Here is an 11,703-nt window from a genome sequence, read left to right as displayed (position 1 = left end):
CTTTTTTTTTCTTTTGCTTTTTTAAAAAACAATGACGGTGATCTCGATCGTGATCGGGAAACGAGGTCGGAGCTCAAGCAACTTAATATCATAGCTTTCCACTCGCTGTTATAGGCCATTTCTTATCTCTACGTTTTTCTTCCTTTTTTTTTTTGTTTAAATAATTACATCTCAGTGGATCAGTTAACGTCTAAAATGAATAATAGAATCAATCGATAAAAACGAATAAATAAAAGGAAAAAGATCTTCGGTAAGATACCATACACAACGATGCTTTGTTCAGCTTCGTGTGAATCGTGATCAGAGAAAAGGAAAAAAATATATATGTATACGTGGATCGCAATCTCGCTTTAATAATGCCAATCGTGATATAATATTAACAGCTTTAAAAATATAACATAATTCATAAAACGATTATATCATCATTTACCATCATCATGATCGAACAATTGATGTGGAAACGAAAGCTGACTTGGTAACGTCTGGTTTTCATTAATTAAGAAGTATAGGCTTCGTTACGGAAAAAAAGAAGAACACCGAAAGTATAACTATAAATAAAAAAGACAAAAAGGAAAGAAACACAAAAGAAATCAATAGAAGAAACAAGGAAATACGAACGTGTGTTCGTAACGTGAACGACAAAGAAAGAAAAGAAGAAGCAGTTAAAAACGTGTAAAAAAAGCACTCACAACAGATTTGTATATGCTTTGAAAATTCTCTATATTAACTTCCTTTCGGTTCGATCTCGACATTCAGTTTGTTTCGTTTCGTCTTGTGCTGTTCTTGTTCTCGCATTATCAACTAGGAATCTTCGAGACTCTTTTTTTCCTGGAGAAGCACAGCTTTAAGAACATCTGATATCTGATGTCGATTAATCACTTAGTACATCGATATAATTTACACGAACGTTGGCAGCGTCGAGCGCGGAAACGTATAAATTTCTCTTTCTTTCTTTTTTACGAGAAAACAGAGCACGTGCAAGCGAAAAGCAAATCAGAACGAACTCAATACACAACCGTAAGAAAAACTACAATTAAATATCGAAATTAGTAGAGCAGTGTCTTTGTTGCAAATTTGTTTTTAATGACAATTTAATAAGAAACAGTATAATAATAATAATAATAATAATAATGGTAATAATAATAATAATAATAATTAATATAATTTTTATAATTATAAATTGTCGTGTAACACTATTCAGCTGATTTTTATTTGAATAAATTTTCTGCCTCTCCTCTTTCCTTTCTCAGTTTTTCTTACCACCAAATTTGTTAATAATAATTATTCAATAATCATTACAATAATATTAATAATATTTGTTATTTTTTTTACTTAGTTTGTTTTTACTCGCGGTAAATCGGTGATCCTTCACTCCCCCTTGTCCCTCGTTCAATGTCTCGCACCTCAGAAGAATAAAAATATCGTGTTTTACAATATTCAAAGGAGACACCGGTTCCATCGTTTGATCATTATTCGATTTTCATATAATTAAACTCCGCTGCGAGTGTCTGTCGTTCCGCTTACCTAATTAAAAGGAACACGCGCGCGCTCTCGAGTTTCATTTACTTTAACTTTAGCTGCTTGTCTCCTTTTTTTCTTTTTATCTATATAATCAAATCTATTTGCTTTTTTTTCTCTTTATTTCAGGTTATAAATACCCCACCCTCCCCCCCGACGTGATTTTCCCCAAACCCCAGCCCAACTGTCTGTGCATACGATGTAATGTGCTTCTTTTTTTTCTCATTTGACGCAGAACTTCGTATAATTCCTTTATCCATATTTTTTTTCATTTACTTGCATCTTTTGCGTGTAGATGGGTGTATGTTACAATTAACGGTAGCTCGCAAATAGTTCTTGTTACGCTGGTTTAACGTTTTGCTCCTTTGTTAGTATTTTTTCGTTTGTTTGTTTTTAGTTTTTCTCGTGCGTACTGTGTTCGGCTTTGCGTACTCTTCTGCATGTGTTCGTTCGTCGTTTTCCCAAAAAATTGATTAATAAATCCCCATCCGTGGTTACAGTTGAGCAACATTTACTCTACCACTTTCAGCACCTTACCGATCGCGATAGTCTTATCTGGAAAATACAGGACAGAACCAGTTAGCACGGTATTATCGAATGGCTATATATAGATTCTGTGAGTACCAACTGATATTTCTTCGGCACTAACGCCGAAGCGAAAAAATTAATTTGTCCGAGAATAATTCATGAGGCTCTGCTTCTATACAAATGAATACTCACTCTCATCCCTGAGGGTGAAACGTCCCAACTGTGGAAACAATTTAAATTTTTCAAGGCATATGACACCGGAGCACTCGATTCTCATGATGGCCACTTGGTCCTGTTTGACGAACCTCGGCCTGGTTTTGCTCTTCTCGCCCGTCTTTTTATCCACAAGACAGATCAGTGCCTTTACTGTGACTTCCTCGGCCGCGCAATTGATGTGCATCACAGCACTATAGCCTGCGCAGATGATGCTCTTGTGCTCTAGGATTACCACCTGAGCATCAAACACTCTTCCTGTCTTAATGGGATTGTTACTGTCGCAGAGGACGAAACCGGGACTCACGTCCTCCTCCTCGATCCCCTTCAACTTGATCTTAACGTTCTCGCCTGGACCTACTGATGTCACTTCCTCGTCATCCGACCATAATTGGTCTACCGTCACTGCCGTCTAAAGAGACACAAATAAGCGAATTAAAACAGGGAACTATCTGTACGATTTTTACGAAGATGTTCCAACTAAATATCTTAAAGAGTAAGAAGGTATCTTAGATAATGCTTGATTTAACCGAATAATTATGAGTTGAATCGTCGATATTTTACCCTGTTAGGCATAACGAGTAGTGACTGTCCTTTCTTCGCTTCTCCCGCCTCGACCTTGCCCATCACCACTGTTCCCATGTCCTTATATTTATCAACAATTGGCATGATAAAGGGCCCGTTGTTCTTACGATTAAGCGAAGGTAGCGAATCGATGAAGGATATGAACGGTGGACCAGTGTACCACGTACAGAGGTGATCCGGTATTGGGTCTTTCAAGCCGATGCCTAGCTGTCCAGAAACTGGCATAAACGTGAGGTCTTTTGCGGGGTTGAATCCCAGTTTGCGAAGATATGGCAGTATTTTGTCTCTAAATATAAAATCAAATAAACGTTATATACTTCGGTATGGATTAGCCGGTGATCCGTGACACACTCTCTCAGTTCATAATCCTGGTACGTACCTGCATTCATTGTACCTCCCCTCATCCCATTCCACGGTCGGATCATCCATCTTATTTACTAACACAACCAAATGCTTCACGCCAGCGGTTTTAGCCAGCATAGCGTGTTCTCTTGTTTGACCACCTCTGTCAAAGCCGGTTTCGAACTCGCCCTTTCGCGCAGAGATAACTAGAACAGCGAGATCAGCTTGTGCTGTGCCGCCGATCATGTTCGGTACAAAACTCTTGTGGCCGGGAGCGTCTAAGATCGTGAAATGCTTCCGCTCTGTTTCAAAATACGCTCTGCCAACTTCCACCGTCTTTCCCTTTTCCCGTTCCTCTTGATTCGTGTCTAGTGCCCAACTCAAGTACCACGTCTCTCTACTTCTCTCCTTTGCTTCTCTCTCGTACTTTTCGAGGGTTCTCTTGTCTACCATCCCCGTCAATGCCATGATTTGTCCACCAATCGTTGATTTCCCTGCATCTGTAACATAGAATTGTATCACCATTTCGTCCTTACTCTTGTATGTTCTCATGCAGTGCTCCACTTACCAACGTGTCCTATAAAAACAACATTAACATGTTCCTTTTTACTCTTAGTATCTTCCGTTATTTTAACAGGCTTCTTTTTAGGTACTTTAACAACCATCTCTTCGTCTTCCTCATTGTCCACCTATAAACAATTCAGATTTACAAAGATGATGCTGGGTAAAATGAAGATTGTTTGACTACCTACTCAAGCTGTTCGAATGATTCTTATGGGACATTTTAATACGACTATTAAGAATTGAAAATTAAACAAACTCTGAGGGAGCTCCTCCTATGTATGTCAGGCTATTTATAAAAGCTTGAGCATACTTCTTCATCTTCAGGAGTTAACAGAGGATCTCCATCCACTGCCGCTTCTTCCCAGGAATCAGCTGGTTGATGCTCAGGACTAGTATTTATTTGATCAGTGACATTTGGAGGTGGAGCCCCTCCCCCGGCAGGCGGTTCCTCCACGCGGCTGCCAATTGGATCTGTTAGAACCACTGGAGTGGTACTGCCTGAAATAAAAACATTTAATTTGTTAAATTAAAGTAGTCTAATCATATTTATTCGACTCAATTCATTAGATACTAAATAGATTTATGGTCTTTTATACATTCGTAGTGATTCATAAACTACAGGTCTTTTATCTAATCAATCATCGTGTGATTAATTGAAAAATGATTATAAAAAATATTTTGTATACATATATAGTCCAATTTTCTAGGATCTTCTTATATAATCAATAATTAAGAAATTGAAACTAATTATACAATGGCTATATATGAAATGCAATATTATATTATCCTAAACATTACTGAAAATCTTTCCAAAATCAAATTGGTACCTAATTATCAATCCAATGTTTTGATTACATGCACAAATATTCTATGTTTAATATTAGCACTAGCATTGCACAACGTTGAGTTAACATTAATAACATAAGTGTACGTACGCATGCTCGTGCTTCAAAGAATAACAATTACTAATATCTACTATACAATGGAAGCCTAGAGATATCTTGTCGAAGCTACAAAGTCTATTTACTTTCTGACCATGTGCTGCGATACTACTAAGGTGCTTAGATCTCTGTGCGAGCCAAGCAATAGGGGTTAGTCGGAGCAATTACAACAAAGCATTTGTAAGACCAAGAACTTTAGCTTAACAGAATTGCACAGCATAGAGATTCAGAGTTCGACTGACAGGCTGGCTGCAGAATCAACTCCATTTCTCTGTTAAAACTAACCATGATGTATTTCAGGGGGCACAGAGGTGGTTACACTATTCGTCATGACAGCGACATTGCAGGAACTGTCGGCCGCGTTACTATCCTGCGGCGAAGAATGAATGCAGAATGAAGGCACGAATTCCGCAGCGTTCACGTTCAAAGTCGAGAATTTGCTCTCGATGGACTTGTCCTGCGGCGGGCCGATGTCTCCGTTGTCCGCCTGCTGTTCCCACGAATCTGGTGCTACACTGTTCGCCATATTTAACAGAGTTCGATAGTCGAGCCGGCCTCGTGGATAATTCGTACACGAAAGTCACGCTATGCTATGTGCAGGATCTCGATTGTAACCGCGACTGCGATTGGGACGGGGTTTAAAAAAATAATTATTTACGATATCCGCGCACACCGTAACACGCGTATCGGTACCCCGCGTGCGACCCCCGTGGTCTGTTTCGTTGCTCCACTTCGCCGGAACTACAAACATCAAAACACCAACTTTCAACCCGAGAACGTTCCTCCGTGTGGACCGTGGACGCCGAACAACCCGACGGAAATCGAACGGAAATTCGACGAGCCGATTTACCGTCGCACAACAAACGACGTTTCCAATTCGTTTTTTTTCCTCCAGCCACGATTTTCCCGAAAATATCTCTAGCCGCGACCGGTTATGTTGGCACCACGAACCCGATTCCTGACTGAACACGAACACCAAAACCCATCGTGATAACGTGGAACTTTCCACAAAAAAGCAATATGCTAAAGAGACACGCCGTTTTCACAGCGCTACGCCTTCCCGAACAGAGAACGACAACTCTACGGAACGAGTTTCTTTCGAATTCAACCGAATTCTTCGAGTTTTTACTGGTTTACCCGCAGCATGAGCGTATATGCGCATGCATGCGCATTAGGGTGGCTCTTATTTATTCTTAATGAAAATTTGTTTCAAAATTTGTTCTGCGGCATTCTCCAGAATAATACCAATTGACAAAATACTAATCTGTGCCAAAATTTGAACTGTTTGTTTAACGAAAATACGTACCTCTGAGCCCTTGAACATTAAAATAAATAATTTCATATTCTAAATTATTGATTATATCAAAAAATATATCAGACAAAATTAATAGTATAGACAAGTCATGTTTTTTATATCGTATTACCTTTTTCGTACATCGAATAGTTTTCAAAGAAAATGAAAAAATGTTAGAAAAGATTAAAATTTTCTTTTCTTAATTTTGAAAATTGTACATAACATGTTTTGATTACTTCTTATCAATCAAGACGAAAAAAATGTCTGTATGTATTTTATTTCCTACATTATTTTCTAGAAATTAAAAATCTTTGAAATGGTAAGTATTTTTATAAATTATTGTATCAAAGTTTGTTCAGTTATCCTGGTCTTCGAATGAATTCAAATTTTTGACAGTTTATTTTTTTATCAATTAGAACTAGTCTGTAAGTACCGCGAAGAAAATTCAAAAGTCAAAAATAGGAGCTACCCTAATGCGCATAATGTGTACGCACTATATGTGTGCACATATATATATACAAATATTATCAAATTTATGTTTAAAGTGCACAATTCTGTATGTTAATAAGCGCATAAATGTTTGTTATCAATGTTCATTTTATAAAAAATAATGATCTATTATTGTTTCATGTGTCTTTTGAAGTTTTTTTTAGTTAGGAAAATCGACTGATAATACATAACCCCATATCTTTTAGGTTTTCATATAATTGGTTTAGAAGATATTTAAACACTTGCGGTCACCTTAAACAGACACTATTTTTTTTCGTTAAAATATTTCAATTATTCGTTAAAATAATATTTACAGTTTCTTTAATTTTATTTTGGTTATTCCATCTAACATAGTCACCATACGGTCGTACAACAATGTAAAGTGATTACAGGTTATAAAATAATTTATTCTTCGCGTTACATATATATTTCAAAGATTTAATGTAAAACATACACTCGAAAATAAATCCTTCGAAAATTGAAATTTCTAAATGATGTTAAGTCTGCTTCTTCTTCTTCTTTTTCTTCTTTTTATTTCCAACTGCCCCAGTATTATCTTCCATATGTACATTTTCGTCCATTTTTCGCTTACCTACTTCTACCGTATTTTGTTGCACAGTACAAGAGACCTGTGCACTCACTGGAGACACGCTAAATCCTGGGATCTATTTCAACATCATTTTTATCAATATTTGCTTATGCATATTGTATTACCATTTATTATGATATCTATACTCACATGTGGATGAACTAGTTTAAATATTAATTTTTCATGCTGTACATTGGATCTGTCCAAACAAATTTGGACTATAACAGGATCGAATGTACGGAATATAATATTTTCACAAGTTTGAGAATGATCCTCGGCACCGTACTGAAACGACACACCTGCTTCTTTGTTGTCCTTTAAGTACAATGTTCCTTCTAAACCGTATTTCGGAATCAGTACTTGCAACGCGTTCTTTCGTACAAAAAGTATATATCCCTCCTCGTCTTGTATTTTCTCTCGGAAGAACAACTGCACAAGAAAAGAAATATTATCAATAGAAAAATTAAACGACAAAACTAAAAATTATCTCAAATACGAACGTGAGTATTAAGTGCAACAGATGCACGACCAGCATACTGAGCCATTCGATTTCGATAATTCAGATTATGACAGAGCTCATGATTTTTCTTTTTGTCTAATAATTCGGGATATGTAGCGTCAGCTCCTATGCAAACCGCCAGTAAACGATGAACCATTACGTCTGCATATCTACATATTAAAAGATAGCGTATTAATTGCATTCTATTGATGATAGGAATTATTATATACTATTACCTTCGAATGGGCGACGTAAAATGAGTATAAATAGGACACGCTAAACCATAATGGAAATATTCGCTTCGTTGATGCATGCCACTAATGAAGTACACAGCCTGCATCATGCATCGAGTTGCTAATATTCTTAACATAGTGTTGAAATATGGATTGTCTTCTATATGACATTGATCTAAAGATTCTGCCAGTTCCTTTCCACTGTTGACGTTTATAGCGAAGCCCTGTTTGAACGGGATTCACGTTATCACATTGTCTATTAATATTCCAATGAAATTTTTATACCTGATTTTTTCCAGCTTTTATCAAAGGCTCGAAATTGGCAGGCGGTGGTTCCGGATGTCTTCTCAATACAGCGCATTCCGGAAATTCTGCAACTATCTTTTCAGCAACCGAGATGTTTGCAAGCAACATGAACTCTTCAATCATGGAATTTGTTTCTTTTAATTTCTTCGCCTCCACATCGATGGGATCGTGAGTTTCGTCGTCAACATGGAAACGAATTTCTGGTGAAGCTAGTACCAATGCACTACACAACAAAAATTCAATGATTATTTGTAAATAATTTATATACCTTGAAATATGGTTCTCAACGTAAACAATATATGTACCCATTTTCTAAACGTCTCTGTTTTAACTTCTTCGCCAGATTGTTGAGATTTCTCAATGACTGTGCAAGTACATCTTGCTGAGTGAGGTCGTCTATTTTCAATTGCGCCTGGTCATAAGTCATAGCTGACCGTGAACGAATTACAGACTTGCAGTACCTGGTGTTAACTATATTTGCATCTGTGTCCATTTCCCATATACAAGAGAATGCAAACCTTTCTTCGTTTCCTCTCAGGGAACACAGATTTGTACTCAGCAATTCTGTAACCAATATTTTGTCAGCAATTTTATTGAAACATGATTCATAAGCTGTTAATAAATTCGTCTTCACCTGGAATCATTTGAATCCTCGTATCAACCAAATACACAGTCGTAGCTCGCAAAGCAGCTTCTTTGTCCAAAGCTGTACCAGGTCTAATAAAGTGTGTTACATCAGCGATATGTACGCCAACTTCAAAATTACCATTCTTTAATGGTTTACAATGGAGTGCATCGTCAATATCCGTACATCCTGGAGGATCGACCGAACATACATCTAAATATCTGAGATCCTCCCTTTGAGCTATGTCCTGAGTATTGTTAAATCATGCGTTTAGTTCGTGCAAATTATTTTGGCAAGTAGGTCTCGTCTTATTGATATACATACAGCTTCAGTGATGCACCAAGGCATTTTAGGAAGTGAGCTAAGAACCGCATCAGAAAATCGACTATGTGGAACATCATGTTCTAAAAGAATGACTTCGTTCTCGGTCACTTTGTGCCCTATTTCGCCTAAAGCGCGAACGAAATGACCCAGAGGGTATCTAGAATTGCGCGGCCATGAGTCAATAGCAACTATAATTCTCTGTTTACGCAACAATTCGTACTGCCTAGTCTCGATTCGAATTTTCGGTATTTTTCGTTCAGCTGGGACGAACAAATGTTTCACATTCTAGTGAAAAATTAATAAGGTTATGAGATACAACTATATAGCATGTACACCGAATGTTTGGGTTAATGTTGAGAACTCCAGACTGTTTACCCCTTCAATATTAGTAGGTTGCAATATCCCACAATACTGCCTCCAGTTCCTTCTGATTATACCGACAATCTTTCCAGTGGGGGTTTTTTCCATTTTGTTAGTGTTAACAAATTTGTCTAATACTTTCTCAGTTTCTAGAACATCGTCTACATCTGCTTCTACTTCATCCTGCAGAACAATGTCACTAGGGGATGACCATTGCTCCTCTACTAGAAGCTCTATTGCAACTGTATCACCATCAACAGCTCTATTCAGATTACTTCGACCTTGAATAAGAATCTAGAAACAAATATATATAATAATTTATATCCGTATTTAGACGCGACAAGTAATATAGGAAACAATGAAGCACCTACAGATTTTTCTCTCCCTTCTGTATTTACGTATCCTTCAAGAAAATTTTCTCTTGAGACTGCAAATGTTCCTTGCAGAAATTTTCCACTTTTGATACCATCATGCAGTTGAACTGGAGTGAGATGACATGGAAAAAATGGTTTACTGCTATTCTCTACACCGTAATTGCGTTTGCATAATTTATCTGCTAATAGGCTTGAATTTTCTAACGATAGCACATAATCCTCCACTGGAAAGAAATTAACACATATACATAAGGATAATATTTGAAACTATTAATAATGATAAAATTAATACAAAGAAACATTACTTGTTAAGACTGGTATTCCCTCTTTTTCAGCCAATTCTCTATTTTTTGCATCATCTGTTAATAGCACAGTTTTAATAGTGCAATTAATAGCAGCTAAGTGAGTATTATACCATTTTGTTGCAACACGAATTGCTCTATCATTTCTGTCATTCATGCTTTCACCCGGACGACGTTCAACGTATGTCTCTCTGCTCAACAAAAATATATTATAATAACTTTGAAAATCACTTCTGATTATAGCTAATATATTAAATATAATATATCTTACATACTTATGATGTTCGTTAACAAATACATAAAATCTTCTATGTGTTTCACTAATAATAGCTTTCAACTTTTTAAATGCGGTAGAACTTTTATGTTTGACTTCCTCTAACACTGTTTGCAAAATTATGACATTACATAGAACATCTTCTTCCAAAATATCAATCTATAGTCAAAAAATGATTGTTATCATTATTGTTACAAATCAGTTCTATATGTTATCACTATTTTATATAATCCATACTCACCTGATCTAAAACAATATTAGTATCTAATAAAAGATAATACGGTTGCGTGAGTTTAGTATTTTTTACGCTGGAATCATCATCATCTAAAATAATGTTTTTGTTTCTGTGCAAGCATTTATCACATGCTAGAAATCCGCAATGAATGTCATCACGAAGATAATGTTCACGTACGGTCTAAACAGAGAAATAAATATATTCATTCATTTTTAATTATTTATGATTGACTTAAGTTCATCAAGTAATTGTCAAACGTTTGTTGTTTACTTTAAAAACATTGCCACTCTTGGTCTTGCGAAAGAAAACTTTTGTTGTTAACATCTTCCTTTTTTTTATCACACAATAAAAGTTTAAATAATAATACACCGGTTCTCTTTGAAAGAATAAGAAATTATATTTATTATTCTTCACATTTGAAAATATCTATCATAAACCGAGCAACACTACTACACGTGGATCAAACCTCCATGATATAGATTGATGTAGATACATACATATGTGTAGCATACAGTACATAATTGTTACTACAACGCCATCAATGTTAAAAATCAGAAACTAAAGAAGGAAAGAGCGGGTTATTCAAATCACTTTAATTTCTATGCATGAATACTATACTTTATAGATTAATAACCTCTCATCAACTTCATAAACCAGTTCGCAACACCACTAGAGTTTGGAATATAAACTAACAATAAGAGAGGGAAATTCAAGTCTGTATTCACAAAGTATCCAGACATTTTACGCATATTAAAACGAACTGGAAGAAAGAATATGTTTAAAAATATAATTTTGAAGGTATCATAATTGAAATTCAAATTCATTGATAAGACTCTGTGAATACAACCAACGATAAAGTAAATCTTTGTTAATAGATAAATGCAAATACTGTTTTTATTTTGATTTAGGAAAGTAAACAGTGTTAAGATACTTTTATTGTTTCCAAAGATATAAGATCTGCAGACCGTATATGTATGTACCTGAGACCATATATAATAAGGTATGTACATACTGTCGTATATCATACACACCATAGACATAGATTATCACAGCCGATATAGGGACCTCCGCCTTCGCTAGTGATTTTCCAACAGGAGGAGTGGGGCGA

At 36.1% G+C, this 11,703-nt stretch overlaps 2 protein-coding genes across 2 annotated transcripts; both read right to left on the bottom strand.

Moving 5' to 3' along the window:
* Window positions 1-329: 329 nt before the first annotated feature.
* eRF3 (eukaryotic translation release factor 3) lies at window positions 330-5,716 on the bottom strand. Its single transcript, XM_033478667.2, has 7 exons — window positions 4,977-5,716; window positions 4,061-4,248; window positions 3,755-3,875; window positions 3,224-3,686; window positions 2,824-3,130; window positions 2,239-2,671; window positions 330-2,073 (listed from the first exon to the last, which is right to left on the bottom strand). Exons 1-7 carry the CDS (start codon window positions 5,215-5,217, stop codon window positions 2,030-2,032), a joined length of 1,797 nt encoding a protein of 598 aa, XP_033334558.1. The 5' UTR covers window positions 5,218-5,716; the 3' UTR covers window positions 330-2,029.
* A 1,144-nt stretch (window positions 5,717-6,860) lies between these two features.
* On the bottom strand, window positions 6,861-11,068 carry Dis3 (exosome complex exonuclease RRP44-like protein Dis3). The gene is made up of 14 exons (XM_033478664.2): window positions 10,866-11,068; window positions 10,602-10,775; window positions 10,362-10,519; window positions 10,090-10,277; window positions 9,782-10,008; window positions 9,426-9,704; window positions 9,051-9,335; window positions 8,736-8,973; window positions 8,407-8,665; window positions 8,081-8,324; window positions 7,799-8,019; window positions 7,564-7,732; window positions 7,214-7,492; window positions 6,861-7,139 (listed from the first exon to the last, which is right to left on the bottom strand). Exons 1-14 carry the CDS (start codon window positions 10,917-10,919, stop codon window positions 6,972-6,974), a joined length of 2,943 nt encoding a protein of 980 aa, XP_033334555.2. The 5' UTR covers window positions 10,920-11,068; the 3' UTR covers window positions 6,861-6,971.
* Between the last annotated feature and the right edge of the window lie 635 nt (window positions 11,069-11,703).

Source organism: Megalopta genalis, chromosome 2 (assembly GCF_051020955.1).
Source record: "Megalopta genalis isolate 19385.01 chromosome 2, iyMegGena1_principal, whole genome shotgun sequence".
NCBI lineage: Eukaryota > Metazoa > Arthropoda > Insecta > Hymenoptera > Halictidae > Megalopta > Megalopta genalis.
This window is presented reverse-complemented; position numbering and strand designations above follow the sequence as displayed.

Coding starts and splice junctions, on each gene's coding strand:
- eRF3 (XM_033478667.2), bottom strand. CDS start 5,217: ATGGCGAACAGTGTAGCACCAGATTCGTGGGAACAGCAGGCGGACAAC. Junction 3,876..4,060: donor TAACTCCTGAAGATGAAGAA/GTATGCTCAAGC, acceptor AATTGTTTATAG/GTGGACAATGAGGAAGACGA. Junction 2,074..2,238: donor TTTCACCCTCAGGGATGAGA/GTGAGTATTCAT, acceptor TGTATTTTCCAG/ATAAGACTATCGCGATCGGT.
- Dis3 (XM_033478664.2), bottom strand. CDS start 10,919: ATGTTAACAACAAAAGTTTTCTTTCGCAAGACCAAGAGTGGCAATGTT. Junction 9,336..9,425: donor AACCTACTAATATTGAAGGG/GTAAACAGTCTG, acceptor ATTTTTCACTAG/AATGTGAAACATTTGTTCGT. Junction 8,666..8,735: donor GAGGATTCAAATGATTCCAG/GTGAAGACGAAT, acceptor TATTGGTTACAG/AATTGCTGAGTACAAATCTG.